Source organism: Teleopsis dalmanni, chromosome X, assembly GCF_002237135.1.
Source record: "Teleopsis dalmanni isolate 2A chromosome X, ASM223713v2, whole genome shotgun sequence".
Lineage (NCBI taxonomy): Eukaryota > Metazoa > Arthropoda > Insecta > Diptera > Diopsidae > Teleopsis > Teleopsis dalmanni.
The window spans coordinates 72,521,396-72,538,441 of NC_051848.1; the positions used below are offsets into that span (position 1 = coordinate 72,521,396).

General features: G+C 33.6%; 2 protein-coding genes across 2 annotated transcripts; both read right to left on the reverse strand.

Annotated features, from left to right (window-relative positions):
* Positions 1–651: 651 nt before the first annotated feature.
* Positions 652–2,958, reverse strand: LOC119687448 (serine/threonine-protein kinase RIO3). Its single transcript, XM_038101767.1, has 3 exons — positions 2,089–2,958; positions 1,233–2,027; positions 652–1,177 (listed from the first exon to the last, which is right to left on the reverse strand). The coding sequence occupies exons 1-3, from the start codon at positions 2,725–2,727 to the stop codon at positions 893–895; spliced, it is 1,719 nt and encodes a 572-aa protein (XP_037957695.1). The 5' UTR covers positions 2,728–2,958; the 3' UTR covers positions 652–892.
* Positions 2,959–4,659: 1,701 nt separating this feature from the next.
* LOC119687452 (cyclin-dependent kinase 1-like) lies at positions 4,660–6,277 on the reverse strand. Its single transcript, XM_038101775.1, has 3 exons — positions 6,042–6,277; positions 5,487–5,990; positions 4,660–5,017 (listed from the first exon to the last, which is right to left on the reverse strand). Exons 1-3 carry the CDS (start codon positions 6,185–6,187, stop codon positions 4,780–4,782), a joined length of 888 nt encoding a protein of 295 aa, XP_037957703.1. The 5' UTR covers positions 6,188–6,277; the 3' UTR covers positions 4,660–4,779.
* Positions 6,278–17,046: the final 10,769 nt, after the last annotated feature.

The following is a 17,046-nucleotide window of genomic DNA, read 5'->3' on the forward strand; positions in this document are numbered from 1 at the left end:
AAAACTGCAGCTATTTTACCAATATTTTCGTAATAAGGTTTACTTAAAAGCCACAATCAAGAGGTAAGTAGGTAAGTTAGAGTAGAGGCATTGTATCCAAAAACCACCCAAAGCTTGTTCATACCAAAGATAATTGTACTTTTTTGCCTTGTTATTATAATTTTTGTTATTAAATTATAATTCACATATTTCAAGAGTCAAAGGTATCTGCTGCCAGTACATTCTAACCTCTTAGATATTTTTTATTTTATTTTATTTTTTAATTTATTGTTTTAATGAGTAAATCATATATTTTTGAATGGTTTAATTGGTCAATGTTGAATAATACACAACTTTTTAAACCAATTTTGCAAAAAGTTCGATGTATTGAATTTGTTACTATATTATAAAAACTTGTAATATATCAAAGAATACATGAAAGAAGACTATGGTCGATATATCAGTGCAAATAAAAAACATTTTTCAAAACTAATTCAAAAAGTTGTTTTATTTAATATTGACCATTTACCCCGTTTAAAAATATATTTTATTTTGTAATATCTACGTTATAATTAAAGAAATTTCCATTAAAAGTAAAGAATATCTATTATTGTTCAAAATTAATTGTATAACAAAATAACGTAGTTAAAACCACGATATTTATCTTAATTTTTTTTTTATTGAAATTAAGTACCAAAATTTCGTTTACATTTTCTTTGAAAACAATATACTTACACATTATTTCATTGTGCTAATTTGCCTAATCGAAGACTGAGGAGGCACATAATGAACTGTTTACTTAAGTTTGTATATGATTTAAATATATACGAAAGAGAAATGCTTAATGTCAAAATAAGTAGTGAATTTTTCAGTATAGATTTTTCGGCAGTTTTTTTTAGATAGGAACAGCATTTCAAATTGAATTTTCGTTTCCTTCACCGCATGCTTCGTCATGCATATCCTGTTCACTTGAAATTTCATCTGCGCTATTAGTTTTTTTATGTTCTAGTTGTGATTTTTCCCAAGCAGATTCAAATGGATAATCATATTGTTGATGCTTGCTGCAAAATTCACTAGAAGTACGCTTATCAATACGTTGAAACTCTGTTGCGTTATAATCTTCAGCATTGGTAGATGTTATATATTCAAAAAGTTGTTCCTTAGTGTAAATGTCAGGCAGACCTTTCTTACTAAAGAACTGAAATAAAAAACGTTTTTTTAAATTGTGTAACTAGTATTAAGAACATATTTACATTTATAACATTGTCACAGTCTCGCATTAAAAACTCCAACGCTGCTGGATGCTTTATTTCCACAGATTGCGCAACATCTATAAACCAACAATGGGAATCGTGCCACAATATATTATACTCACTAAGATCCGCATGCACTAATTTAGCTTCATTATAAAGTTTATGCATTGTTTCCACAATTTCATTGTAAGAACTTTCTAATTCTTTGCTACTTAATATGGCGTTTTTAAGTTTAGGTGCTGCATTATTATTTTGGCCAATAAAAGACATTACCAGCACATGTTTTTTAAGTAGAATTGCTTGCGGACATCGTATGCCAACATTCTGCATACGTATCAAATTAAGCATCTCCTTTTCAGCCCACATATTTATTATAATACGATCACGGTTTGGTTTACTGAATCGATCCTTAAAACGAAAATCATCTTTAATATAGCGGTCGCGTTGCTTGAATTCGCAGAGTACTGTCTTAAACACTTTAATTGCACATTCTTGAACTGAAGAACATAATGGTACTTGCGTATTATCTCTAAACAAGTTATTTGCATTTGTTTTCTCAGTATCAGTACAAGATTTCGCGTGCAGTATAACAGCTTCCTTACCAGTGCTTATTACACCATTTATTTGTTCCAGCACTTCATTGTTTATTAACTTATAGAGCAATAATCGTGTTGGACCATCTACACCAATTTCTGCTGTAGACACATGATCCTTTCGATCGTGCATTTTATTTTTCTTTGTGCTACCGCTATTTGTAGCACTTCGACGTGAATATGTTCTGAGCTGATTGAAAACCTAACGAAATAAATTTCACTGATAAACCAATTTTATGAAAGAAAAGGAAAATAAATCTTACGCTGTTTGAAAGTTTCATATCAAAGCCTGCACCATCGCCAGTGGCAAATTCTGGAGGGAAAGACATAACACGACAAGCATTACGCACACCACATAATTCTTCATCATGCTTTGTTATCATTTCACCTTCACCATTGATCATAAAACCACTCCTTGGAATTGTGTCCAACATTTTTTTATTTTTCTCAAAACGATCCCAGTCACCTTCTTTCGAACCATCTTCTTCATCTAGTTCTGTACTTATGTTATTCGATTCGTAATCGTCTTCGCTATTGCGGCGAAACTTCTCAAGGCTTATAGTAACTTTTGATTGCTTGTTTTTGGCCTGTTCAATACGACGTAACTCCTGATTGTACTCAGAATCAAACTGCATTTGAAGCATCTGTGCGATTAGCTCGTCCGAATCACATTTATTGTCGCATATCTCGAATTCTGATAAATCCTCGGAATTTAGATTTTTTTCTTTCTCTTTGGGAAGCAATGCAGCAGGATTAACTGCAACTCCAACAGTGGCGTTTTTGTCTTTTTGCTTTAATCGTTCCAGCTCTTTGTTATGAATTTGATAAGCATATTGTTCTGACATAATATCTGCTAAGTTCGTCTTAAGAACTGGTGTATTGTCAATATTCCAAGCCGACATTATTAAAATTAGTTTAACTTAATGAATATAAATTACTAAAAATATAAAACAAGCTTCGAGTGGTTCTTTTTAATACTAATCACGAAATCTATTTACAATCAAACTTAAGCTAAAATGTGTATTTTTCCAAAGTTATGAAATTCACGCAAATTGCATGGCGTTGCCAGTTGCAAGTATTCAGAGAGTTTCACGAAAAGAGCACGAAAAAATTTTTACTTATTTTAAATAAACATAAATGAAATTGTCAATTTTTTAAATGTGCCATGATATCTAATTTAAATATTTTAAATATTTATTTTGATAGTTGAAATATATGTATTACTTTAAAAAAATTTATATAAATTTTTTTGATTTATAACACAAAACAAAAATAGAGTTAATAATAATGCAGGTCGAACACAGTGGCGTAACTACATTTCTTAGACCTATAAGCAACTACTAACTAAAGGGCCCCTACTAACAACTTTTTATACCCTTTATACGAAAAAGTGTAAAAAGGGTATATAAACTTTACACACATAGTTTTTGGGAGCGGTCTCTGATCACCATATGATTTGATTGAAATTAAACTACTATTTCTTATAGCTGCCATATAAACTCAACAACCGGATATGGGGTTTCTCCGTTTTTAATAAAGATACTTCAATGAAATTTGGTATATGTTAATGGTTAATGGACTATTCTGCAATATGGAGTAGATGCAGATTTAAATATAGCACCGATAGAAATTGAGGATTGAAGCACAACTATACGGCAAATCGTTTCATCCCACTTTTGAGAATTTATTAAAAATAAATACAATGAATACATAAATTTATAATGGGCCCCCTAAATTCGTGGGCCCGAAAGCGTTGCTTCCAGTCGCTTCCCTGTAGTTACGCCACTGGTCGAACACATGACGATTTCAATTCACCACACCACTGAATTCCTTACAAATTCTACAATATGTAATTAATTCATTCATATACATTTTATATATTAATTACATATTCAATTAATAAATACAAACATTTAATTAAATATTTAATAAGAATAAGAAACTCGAATTCAAGTAACTGATTTGTTTTATATACTTATTCTACTTTAGGGCTTGGATAGGAAAAGCCCTATCGATGGAGTGCATTGATTTTCTCCCGACATGCATTCAAGAAAAAAAGGTTTAGATTGCCAATTTAGAAAATAGTGACTCAATCACTGTTTAGGATTTTATACGTCCGTAAAATCCTAATTTCTGATTTGATATTAAAGTGTAGCCAACCGTAGACTGAAAAAGAAGAGAGATTAGACACACTCAATTGTATTTGCAGGCTATATGTGGCATAAGGAAACGAAGCTCTATCTGAAAAGTTGCAAAATTCTAATTCCACATAGCACTCTATGGTACAACTCCTTTTGCGGGTTCTTTAAAGTTCACCAGCCTACATACAGAAAGACTGAAATCGACCGCTTTAACTTGGGGAAAACATACAAACACAGACAGAATGTAATTGAATGTCAGGCAAGACTCGGTAGGATATTAGCATGTACCTGTAATCGTATTTACTAATGGTGTTCGCTGTAGAAGATTCTTACCTATATTTTCAGATTTTCAAAGTTTTCTGTGTCAAAGTTGTTTGACATTCTTCATAAAAAACTTTCAGACATATTTGCTTTGGTTAGAGAAATTATTACCCGGTTTCCCAATTTGAGTACAATATTAACGTACGTCTCTAATACGAGTTTCTTTTTTATTTTTTTGGCTGTGAGTGTTCTGATATGGTACGTTGATGATCGAGTTTACATAGAGACAAAAAAGGAAGCAAACAAAAGGAAAACGAGAAATGTTTTAACTAAAACATGAATTGTTTATTTTTGTATATATACATTATTGAGAAATATATATTACATTTATATATATACATACACTTATACTCGAATTAATATAAAAATTAATTTAAAATAATTTTTATTATTTTATTACATTAATCACGAAATATTCTTTAAAATTATGGTTGCTTCAACATCATTTACATATCAATTCTTTACAAAGGTTTTAATAAAATCTTAGTCATTTTACTCAGAAGTAGTACTGCTTAAATCGTCAAAATATGGATGGTTCAATATATCTCTAGCTGTAAAACGATGAAACGGATCATAAATAAGCATCTTCTGTAATAAATCGATTCCAAGTTCATTTATATTTTTTAATTGTTCCCGTAGGGTGTATGATGACCAACAAGGAAATGTTGCTTTGTAATCTGGAAGAGAGGTTACTCCAGGCCATATGTCCTCAGTTGGTGTTTTTAAAATTCTAAATATTGAAATATTTGCTTTATAAATGTAAATATATAAAGGAATATGAAAAACAGTCAACAAATTGTCTTTTGGCTTTGCTAAAACTTTACAGTTACTAACGTTGCAAACAATTATTACTATACGTATTAATTTAAAATAATTTTTATTGCTATATCCTCAAATCGAAATCTATTTTGTATATTATATAATATATATATATTTGTATATATTACAATGCAAATCAGATAAAAATTAGATAACAAATTTATTTAAATATTACACTGAATTACTGTAAAACTGTAGTTTTTTGAAAAGTTTTCATGATTTCAACAATCAAAAATTAAACTTTAATTATTAAGAACTTTTCATTAAGATCACAATAAAGTTTATAATTTATCAGCCATTAGTAATCCAATAAGAATAAATACAATTTATCCCATTAACATTTTGATAGGTGTATTTCATTTGTATTTCGAATATTATACCTGAAAATGTGAAATAGTTGATCAATTTCTGAATCGCCTCGAAATAGTGGTTTTCTGGTAGACATTTCAGCAAATATACAACCAACGGACCATATGTCCACTGAGAAGGCATAATATGGAGATCCTAACAAAATCTCAGGAGCTCTATACCACAATGTCACAACTTCATGTGTATATACGCGAGATCTAGGACTAATTGACCGCCCCAGACCAAAATCTGCTACTTTTATAGTACCATTTTGATCAATTAATATATTCTGTGGTTTTAGATCTCGATGAAGAATATGATTGCGATGACAATAGTGTGTGGCACTAGTGATTTGATATAAATATCTACGCACTAATTCTTTATCAATATATGTATCAGGAGTCATAGAATCCATGTACTTTTTTAAATCCATTGGTATATACTCAAGCACTAAATTCAAAGTTCCTTTATATATTAGAATATCTATTAAGCAAATAATGTTAGGATGTTTAAGCTCTTGAAGCAGATCCATTTCCCTATAAGAAATTTTTTATCAAATATATCAAAATTGAAACTGTCTTTCAAACCTAAATGCTGTAGCGGGAATTCCTTCATTTTTCTCATGTTTGATTTTTTTTATAGCAACGATTTGCTTCGTTAACAAATCTTCCGCTTTATAAACGATTCCAAATGCTCCTTCGGCAATTTTCTTTAATTTTCGAAAATTCTGCATATTGAGCACTCAAAACTTGTTCCTACTCAATACACAGAAATTTAAAATGTTTTATGACCGCGAAATTACAAACGTCGCGTTTTATAAATTTGAAACTTAAAACTTGTTGTTGAAAAAAATTTATGATCAATGTAAGCACTTTACAACTTGAATGACATACATTCGGCAAAACACTATTTGATATATAAGCGCTAGTGTATCATGTGAAACACTTCACATTTTGATAAGGAAAACATTTCTGCATAACTGTTTTAGATCGCTAGAATTTTGCATATCTATTTACAGAGTGTTAAAGGCATATCATTGTTTATAGAAATACACCTATTATATGAATATGATATTTTTTTTTTTTACTTCCATCTTTTCTACCGAATGTTTAATGTGTGTTTTTACTTCTTATAACTTAACTATTATTTTGTTACAGGTTTTGGATCCCAGCCACGTTATATATAACTATTATTATTATATATTAATAATAGCGTTTTTTTTGCTTATATGCTGTAAGGAAGGAAATTTTCACCAATTTCCAACGTACATGCAACCAGTGTGAAGTTGTTATTTGAAAATAAAAATTGGTTAATTTTTATTTAATATATTAAGTATAAATAACTTATCAAATACCCACCCCGGCATGCACGTAACTGCACCACATAAATAAACCTAAAATTACATTTAAAATGCATTCATAAAGAATATAAAATATACTTAAATAAATAAATTTTACACCTATCTTATATATTTATTATTTATATTTATATTTTTAATATTTTAATATTTATTTAATTTGAATATAAATATTAAAAATTGCTACTAATGCGCTCATTAACAAAACAGGAAATGTCAAAAGTGCAAAACAGCTGATAACGGATTGTAAACACAACTGAGAGAGTAGAATACGAATATCAATGCGCGTGCATATCATGAAAAATAAATATCAACAGCAACGACGTCAAAATACAAACATTTCAATTCAGTCTGATGTGTATATAAAACGACGCATTTGCTCAGAGTGGAAACTTGAACATCAACGTTCGAAGACATCGCAAGCACACAGGGGTGGGACTTGGTCACCCATTGTCGAAGACATCGCAAGTACGCAGGAGTAGTTTAACTTTTCGAATATACCACACGCATATCATAGGAAGTTACCAGCGGAGTTAATACAAAACAAACATTTTTTCTTTAAATACATATTGAATACATATTGAATTATATTCTTCCTATTGAATCTTATATATAAGCGTGAATACGTTTATATCCTTTCTACTGAATTCTTTAAGCGTCAATTCGTTCATATTCTTTCCACTGAATTCTATGTAAGCGTGAATACGTTTATATCTTTCCACTGAATCCTATATAAGCGTATATACGTTAATATCCACTGAATTCAAACTCAGCTCTTAATCAACAGGGAGGCCACATTCTCTAGAGGTGAGTATCTAAAGGGATTTTGAGTGTTAGGATTCCCAATACCGTCAAGTCTTTATGGAAAAGTTAGGAATTTCGCGCAAGATACCTTTATATTAACTCCTTCTCTTTATATGGCGTCCCTGTTGTCTTTAGTCTTAACTCCATTAAAAGTTTTTCACAAATTTCGATAAGGTTTGAGATTATTGCATAGAGGCTTGTGTCTGCCCCGAAATTGGAAGGGTTTGCACGTCGCATTAGTAGCAGACTTCCATCTATGCCAGAAGCTGGGTTTTTGTATACCCTGAGACTGACTAAACCAAAGGAGGGCGAGTGAGTGTTCGTTAAAAATGACGAGGGTCTTACTTGAATTGTCCTTGAGGTCACTGACTTTTAGGACAAGTCAGTTGACAATTTATTCTTGCTCGTCTTAAGCAAATTTTAGATGGCAAGGAAGACACCGACAGTATCTTTGAAGCGAGGATGTGTTGAAATTTCGAACACAGAAACAATTTAAAGTAGCGCGCTCGGCGGTACTACTCTAACTTTTTCAATTGCTGTCTTAAAAGATTCGTGCCATTTTGACACGATAGGCAAAAAATTTGTTCTGCGCAAATTAAAGCGCAGTTTGCAGTTACAGGCCACGCAACTACTTATTGTGCTGACAGCTTTGTCCAAATACAAAATTTGTAACGAGTTTCTGAAGTCTCTTTGGCTCCAGCATTTACCACTAAAAGTACGTGCTATCTTGTAGGCATCGACCGTTGATATGATAGAGTTAGCTAAGTTAGTTGACAAAATATACGAAGCGGGAGACTGTTACCAAATTGCCTCAGCAACGGTAAATGTGTGCAGCAGTCTAACAGATGTTTTACCAACATGGCTGTTTGAGCAGTGATTAAGTCGATTAAATTTGGGCGGATGCCATTCGTCGAGAATTCTTCATTCATCAGGAAGTAGTACTCGAACACACTCGCAGACTTCAAGTTACCCTGACTGGTATTGGTTTTATAGCAGATTTGGCGAGCAGACTCGCAAGTGCCGCCAGCCACGTATCGATGTAACAAGCCAAAAAAGTAAGCACATCTCAATCGACGTCGAGAGGATTAGAGGACAGTGCTCTAATAACCTGACTCTTCGTACAAGATCCGGTAACGTCGATTTATCGACACGGGTGCGGACCTATGGTGTTGCCATTTGTAGTTGCGCAGATTTTTTGAAGCAATATGATCTACTGGTTGACATGAAGCGGAAACGACTGGTGGACAACAAAATGTGCGTAGCAATGAAAAGTTCCACAGCAGAGAGGTAAGTTGACAGCATCCGAATCGTATTACAAACAAGTACAGCCTCTTGATGAGCGAATATTGCGATCCAACCACATTGAGCAATAACCATCGCACAAGCAACTACTAGTTCAACACTTCATTGAAATTGCTGGTGCACTGACGTTTGCTCGAATACGACGTCTCACTGAAGCCAAATTGAAGGAAGTGAAGAAGAGTTTCAAAATTTATTACAAAAGCGCATCTGTCAGCTGTCTTAGAGTCTCTGGGCGAGTCTAATGCAAATAGTGTTAAAGAATGACGGTACTTGGTGACTGTGCGGCAATTACCGTATGTTGAATGCACAAACAAAGCCGGACCTGTATTTGATTCCATCTTTGCATTAATATAACAACCACCTCCATGGCGAAAGCATTTCATCAAAGGTTGACTTACATAAAGAATATCACCAGATTCCAGTGGCAGAGTAAGACATATTGAAGATGGCGATTACCAATCCTTTTGGTTTATTGGAATTCCGTTTCATAAGTTTTGACATTTCTGGGTCACTCCATCAGCGCGCACGGTTTCAAATCTCCTGAAATCAAAGTGGCTGCAATACTTCAACTGTGAAGGAGCTTAGACGTTTCCTGAGGATGATTAACTTTTACCGCCCATTTTTACGCATCGCTATCTGCAACCAGCGACGTTTTTTCAATCTTACTCGCAAAAACGACAATGCGAAATCAACTGGAAGCCAAAAGACATCACTGCATTTGAGATTTGTGAAGCAGATTTAGCGCATGCTACATTACTCAACTTTATGGTGCCGGATTCAGAATTAACGCTGACCATCGATGTTTCTGATATGACAGTCGGCACCGTCCTACAGTAGGTTGTAAGACTCAAACTTTAGCGTTCTATTCGAAGGTGTTGAATACAGCGCAGTTAAAATGCAGCACGTATAATCGAAAGCTAACCGCCATCGCCCAAGCTATCCAGCATTACAAGTATGCACTCGAAGAATGTGAATTTATTATTTTAACTGATCATAAACCGCTTACGTTTGCGTTCAGACAGAACAGCGAGAAAACCTCGCCTACTACGTACTAGGCAGCTAAAATTCACAAGCCAATTCTCCGTCATATTGCTGGTGCTGACAATTATGTGGTCGACACTCTTTCTCGTATTTCACAAACCGAATTTGACGCAGCACAGGTCAACGACGAGCTGCACGCTCTACTTGACAACCACTTCTTTGACACTTTTTTGAAGCTTGTTGCGTGAAAGTTACACATCTCCAATACCGATCGTCTCAGCCAGTTGCCGTAAGGTAGTAATGGCAAAACTACATAATTTATCACATACAAGTGTGAGAGCGATGCACACTCTTGTTCCAGCAGGTTTCATCTGGCCAGGTTTAGCAAAGGAGTAGCTAGTTTTAATAGGAACTACCTGTCATGCCAGAAGTCTGAAGTCTAAGACACTTTGTTTGACTAACGTATGTTTAGAATGAGAGGGTATTTATGAGAAGGTTTTTATTTATATGGTTTGTGTAAATATTTTCTGATGCGGATATATTTTTGTATATTTCAGATAATTATATTATTTACTGTAAACGGAATGCGACCAATCGAAATAATATAATTATGCTTTGTTATTAATAATTATTGATTTAGAATTATCCTTTGTATATATTCTCCCAAATTATATTATTTACGGTAGACGCATAAACGCCTACTTGATAGGTACTTTGTCGTGATGTGGGAGCCTAGTGCTGCAGTGATTTGTTGGGCTTAATCAACGAGGGCACCAATTCAATGAAATGCTGTCTCCTAGTAGGGTTTTCCATGTTAGACAGATCGGCTGATGAGCAACCAACTCAAACCAAGTGTGCGTCTGCTTTCCCCAAAGTAGGGGCGGCATACAACGGCGTCTGTATTCTCCATATTAGGGGTGGTCGAGTCCGAGTCTTTTTGTGCGTGGGGGCAGACTTATAAAGAAACTCTACAGGCAGGAGGTGTTTGTACGGCTAATGTCATCAAAAAATTCTAATGTTACGATGGAGGGAGTTGGATCCCTAGTACCGGCGGTACCGGAGCGGGAGAGAGGCACCTGGCATCGAGATCCTGTGACCTCTCTTCAATATCCATTCCAATTTCAAATTTAAATTCAAATCCAGATTTTATTTTAATTTCAAATACTAATACTGGATAGGGCGCGGTTTACAAACTAACTTTGGTAGGCAAGGAGCATTGGAAGGGGAGGTTGAGGAAGATCAACTTGGATCTTGATTTCTACACTTGCGCATCGATGCAACAACCGACAATGACTCGTTATCAAAGGTAAGCAACGTCGATGTCATCAGTCCAGAGATCAAGAAACTATTACTTGCCCCTCCTCAGACCTCCAAGGCTGCAATGCCGGGAATGGAGTCGCGTAGGATACTGTCAAAGGAACAGAAGGCTAGAAATAGCTAGAAGTGCTAGTTCTATTACTTCAGGAACGAGAGACTTCTCTTTCACAAAGAGGGAGAAAGATCTAGTCTGTAAGCATGAAAAGGCTGTAATAAAGTTCGAAAAGGATCACGCTACAGCTACCTTAACATCGGAACAAGGACAAGCCAAAGTCGAAGCAAAGTCCGTTAAGGATATCGCTTCGACTGAAAATAAAATGGATCCATTGAACGCTGTTCAAAATAAAAGCCTTAAGCTACCACTAAAGACCAAATCAAGAGGATCTTCAACATTATCTAATTGTTCTTTGGGCAAAGCTACAAAGAGGGCACGGTCTGAGGAAGAGATACAAAAGGATTCAAAAAAGCTAAAATCCTCGGCCTGTTTTGAATTCCCAATGGAGCTGCCAGTAGCCATCAAAGTTGAGCCCGATAGGAAGATATCACTTAAGAATTGGTTACTTGTTGAATCGCGGCTGATGACAGCAATGACGGATGCGAAAAGTAAAAAACTACTCTTCGGTGGAGCTAGATGACAGAAAGGTATTATGGTTGTTGGTTGCGGTAACAGGAACCAATTTTTGGATTTGGCACACTCTGGCAGGGAGCTCATCATGAATCAATTCCTTGCTCTCAGTTCCCTGTACGTCCGATTGTTTCGGTACGGATCCCACCTCCAGTTCCAGACAAGGACGTTATGTTGAAACTCATTTAACAACAAAATTAGGTACTGAATACATCTGCATGGCAGAGAGTAATTATAGCTCTTTGCAAAAATGGAACAGGTAGTGACACACTGATCGCTGTATCTCAACCGTCGCTATCTATTTAAAAGAGAAAACATTCAGGTGCCAGATGACAGGCCTCAAACCAGTGGAAGGAAGGGTGGAGGTAGTGCAAATTAATTTGTATCACTCCACCTTAGCCTCGCTCGACCTGATGAAGTACCTCGCAACCCGTGATGTGGATGCTGCAATTGTCCAAGAACCATGACTTGTAAGAGGCAATGTCGAGGGACTTGGACTAAGCGCTTATTGTTTTTATACTCCTACTTTATATTTCTTACAGCAATAGCGGTGATAAGTGAACAAAAACACAAGCACAGCTTGTTGTTAACATCCGCATATATCCCGTATGACCAACTGCAACCTTTCGAGCACTGACTGCCTATGCAGAATCGCGGGGATTGTTTCTGGTAGCTGGCTGTGACGCAAATGAATATCACGAGCTCTGAGGTGGTTGTGATACTAACAATAGAGATGAGTTCATTTTTGATTTTATTCTTTCCACTAACCTAACTTTATGCAAAAAGGGCAATAAGCCCACATTTTGAAATAGGGTTAGGGAAGAAGTTTTGTTTTTCTTTTTGTTTATTTATTGTTATTGTTAAATTACACAACAGTTTTAAAGGAAACTGCATACAGGAGAAGCCGACAGCTCAGTACAAACACCGATATGCGAACCATTTAGGATAATAGAGAGAATCGCCAATACGGTGACTAACGATTTATGGACTAGCGAAAACTGTGAGGTTGCTAGAACCTTTTGCCCTACTTTAGACAAAAAAATACTAAAGTCTTTTAGGCTTCAGCAAACCTGCAGTCTGTGTACTTACTGGAGTACTAACGGAGCACTGTGCCATTGCCCCTATGCTCCAACAGTGGTGAGTTCCAACAAATGGATTATACAAGAGTTTCCAAGATGGAGAGAAGGCAGAATCCATCAACCACTTACTGTGTCTCTGTCCAAGACTGCAGATAAGGCAACCTCAATGTCGTGGGAATCGCTTTTTGACAGACTCGGAAGAGACAACGAAAGCAATCCTATCGGATCTTCTGAACTTCATCTGGAAAACCAAATGGTTTAACAATAATGCAAGATAACAAAGGTTAGCAACCTTTGCGCTTCTTATATACCCAATTGACCTAACTTTTGTGTAGCGCTACCTTTTTGTTTACACTTTATATGCGCTACTAAGCATGTGTACTTCACCTTCTTTGATATTCTCTTTGAGTTTCTCTTACGGCGAATATTTTTATTTCTTATTCTACGACTTCGGAACTTTATTTTCGTTGTTCTTCATAAACGTGTTTGCAAATAATTTGTAGTGTCCGTGAAGATGTGTTATATTTATTTAATTAAATTATAAATAAGTGTAAATTTCATAAATGTACCTTCATAAATTTGTAAAGGAATTTTTTGTTTTATACGGTCTCTACTTTATTTTCTTCTCTTTTTAACTTTAATTTTATATCACAATTTTAATGGGTTCTGTGAAGTGAGTGTTTGTAACTAAACATAAATAAATTGTAATATGTAAATAAATTTAATTAAATTAATTATAATTCCACACATCCACGGAATTGCTGGTGAGTTTGACTATCTTCAATATAAAATGCTAGTAGTGATGGTATTTTTATACAGATGAAAATTTAATGTAAATTTCCATACTTACAAACATTAACAAATGGACACGTGCACTTCTATTAATATTGCTGCGGTTGAAGACTTTTTCAAACGAAAATCTTGGTTTCGTTGAAATGCTTTCGTTTCAACATTGCGTACAACATTTTGTCAGCTGAAAACAAAAACGATAGTAGACATGGGCAACATCCAGTATATGCTCCCAACGACTTAGCAACTGGTAAGTTCGTGCTCGTGCACGTTGATCGAGTAAAGAAGAAGAAGAAGAAGAAGTATACCAGAAGAAAGTTCCTAAGCCACCAGCTGGTTCTTTAAAGGCTACACGTTCAGGTCGATCACTGCGTTTTCCTATGAAATTGTGCTATTAGCGCAAGTAGATTCATCCTGTATTCAACTTTCGTATAACACTGTCGTTCAAACCCCACCCCTATTTGAAAGGAATTCTTAAGGGGTGCACACAGTACATTTAGTTTTCATCGCGGTGCTGCAACGTTAACACGGTGGTCTCCACGGAATCAATAGTTATCAGTTGTTTAAATAAAATAATAAAGTTATAAAAGTCATTATTACTAAAACAATGCATACATATTAAATTGAAAAACTAATAAAATATTATATTTACTAAATGGCCTTCTGGTGATTCACCATCTAGGTGGGTGCGTTATGAACGAGTAAAAAAATAATTGGGGGTTTCAAATGCTTTATATTAAATTGAAAATCTAATAAAATATTATATTTACTAAATGGCCTTCTGGTGATTCACCATCTATGTGGGTGCGTTATGAACGAGTAAAAAAATAATTGGGGGTTTCAAATGCTAAAATATCAAACAACTTCAAATTTCCAAATTTCAGAAGGGTTCGAATTGAAATAAAAAGACAGCAACAAAAATTTTAGTTATATTATTGAAATTTAACTGACCATTCAATGCTTTTCAAGGATTTCCAAGAACTTATCATCAGTGGCTTTAGGAAGGAGGTCATAGGATAAAGTGTGACTTGATCTGATCCAGTAGTGACAGTTGATAGCGTATGGATAGAATTGTATAATTCCACTACAATATACGAAACGGAAACATTAGCATAATTTTTTAAATTTTTAAAAAATATTACTTTGATCATATTGATATCGATCATATATTCTTTGCATTCAAAACATGTATTAAAAATTTTAGAAAAGAAATTTATTATACCAAATCCGTAATATAAAATTCATATAGTATACAAATTTTCATAAAAAAATATTAACCTGTGGTGTAAAAGGCTTACTTACATTTGATTTATTTTGATATACATTGAAGATGGATAACATTTCACCATTTACATTTTATTTAGCCGAGTATAAAATGGAAAATTCTGATTTAAGTCCCGATGAACTCATGGAAGGAGCTATTCAATCATGGACATTTCTTTCCCAAAAAGAAAAAGATAGATATCATTTTGAAGTTGGGGATATGGAACCCCGCTGCAAGATGGATACTCAGACAGTTAATGATACATTACAGAGAGGAAGAAAGCGTAAATATGACGAAATGAATCAATAAGGTTTCAATTTGTTTTCGTTACTGAATTACATAAGTTTAATTTTCATTTACAAATATTGTCCCTTTGCTGCGTCGGTTTATAATTTAGTATTTAGAGTTTATTTCTAATGGAATTATATGCTATCTCATTTGGAAAATACTACGGATTTTATTTGAAAATACTGAAATGCCGAACCTGTTACTTTACGTTAAAATTTCCAGTTTAATCCGATATACTTCACCACGATTGAAGACAATAACAAATTAATCAAAATTGTTATTTGCCATGATGGACGCATACAACGTAAGTACCATGGAATTCTAGTATAATATTCATAATAAGGATACTCATAGTAGTCTTAAATGGTATTTTGTAAACTTTGAACTTCGTGAACTTTCCATACATGTTTGACAAGTGAGTTAATTAAATACGCTTCACGCATCGAATTTGGTGCGTATCTCAGTCGTAAATATTGTATGTACTCAAAGTATTTTTCACTTAGTTTATTTCTTCAAATGTCTTGGTTGTATAGCAAGACTCTGTACTCTAAACATAAGGGAGACTGATGCTCGATTAACCAGCGAAGATTTATAGTCTTGAGCTTCATTTGTTATTGTCACTGTTTGCGGAACTACTATTTCATTGAGAGTGATAGTCGGTGAGAAAGATATGTGAAGAGAGAATGTTATATGACGACATTTTGGACTTGATTTTTTTTCGTTCTGTATTGATTTGTACTTGACAATTAAATGGAGTATTTTTTTTTTAAAACTATAAATGGCAGATAGTATGAATAATAGCAGACAAAATGGCCAAAAAGCTTTCTTATGAGGCTGACACCTCAATATAAAGCCCAATGTGTGTACTTCTTAGCAGCGTAGTGAGTTTAAAAATTGAAGTGATAAATATCTTTTTACTTATCGCAAAACTGTGAGGTTACTAGAATCTTATGATCTAGATTAATTGGACCATTTATATCATTTGACTATGGTGTTCCTTTTTAAAATACCCTGACCGGAAAATAACCTGTTTTTCGGTGAAGAAAACTATGTGAAATAATTTTATATATTTTAATATTATATTTCATCTTATCTTCAAACCGAACAAAACTTAAACCATAAGCTTTTTTTTACATTATGTTTTTTTTTTATAATTAAGTTTTCACATCATAATTTTATTAAATTATATATAGCTGATTTTTTTTTTAACTAAATATATGTATTTATATTTAAATATAAATATAAAAATACAAATCGGACAATAAATAAACAAATAAAAAAATTTTTTATTCTAGTAATAAAAACAATCGTTTCAAACATTTTATCAGTGGGCTCACAACAGCCGCGTGAAATATTCTATAAACTATTTTAAATAGTAATAATTTTTTAAAATATTAAACATTTGTACATATATGTAATTATATGTACTCCTAAAAGTATACTGTGAAAAAGACGTATGTGAAGTCAGTGTTGAATAAAATCAGCATCAGATAATAAATTGCTGGGCTTTCGAGGACTTTCTGTTGAGGTTTGCAAAAATATTTGTTTCACTTTATCTTAAAAAAATTATACAATTTTTGAAATAATTTTGTACTTATTTATTTAGTTATAAATCTTTGGATTTTTATATTTTGCTATACATTATTAATGAATTAAAGCAATCATTAACAAATTTTGTTTATTTTATTAAATTTTATTTTATTTATATATTTTAGGTGTAAAGTGAATCCATCACGTGAATGAAACATGGTAAATAACGCAACTTTGGTGAATAATAGCAGGATAT

Excerpts from the sequence above, each read along its gene's own strand:
- LOC119687448 (XM_038101767.1), bottom strand. The coding sequence starts at position 2,727 with ATGTCGGCTTGGAATATTGACAATACACCAGTTCTTAAGACGAACTTA. Across the intron at positions 2,028-2,088 it reads ATATGAAACTTTCAAACAGC|GTTTTCAATCAGCTCAGAAC; the intron begins GTAAGATTTATT and ends TTATTTCGTTAG. Across the intron at positions 1,178-1,232 it reads ACTGTGACAATGTTATAAAT|TTCTTTAGTAAGAAAGGTCT; the intron begins GTAAATATGTTC and ends TTTTTATTTCAG.
- LOC119687452 (XM_038101775.1), bottom strand. The coding sequence starts at position 6,187 with ATGCAGAATTTTCGAAAATTAAAGAAAATTGCCGAAGGAGCATTTGGA. Across the intron at positions 5,991-6,041 it reads ATTCCCGCTACAGCATTTAG|GGAAATGGATCTGCTTCAAG; the intron begins GTTTGAAAGACA and ends AATTTCTTATAG. Across the intron at positions 5,018-5,486 it reads CAACTATTTCACATTTTCAG|AATTTTAAAAACACCAACTG; the intron begins GTATAATATTCG and ends TTCAATATTTAG.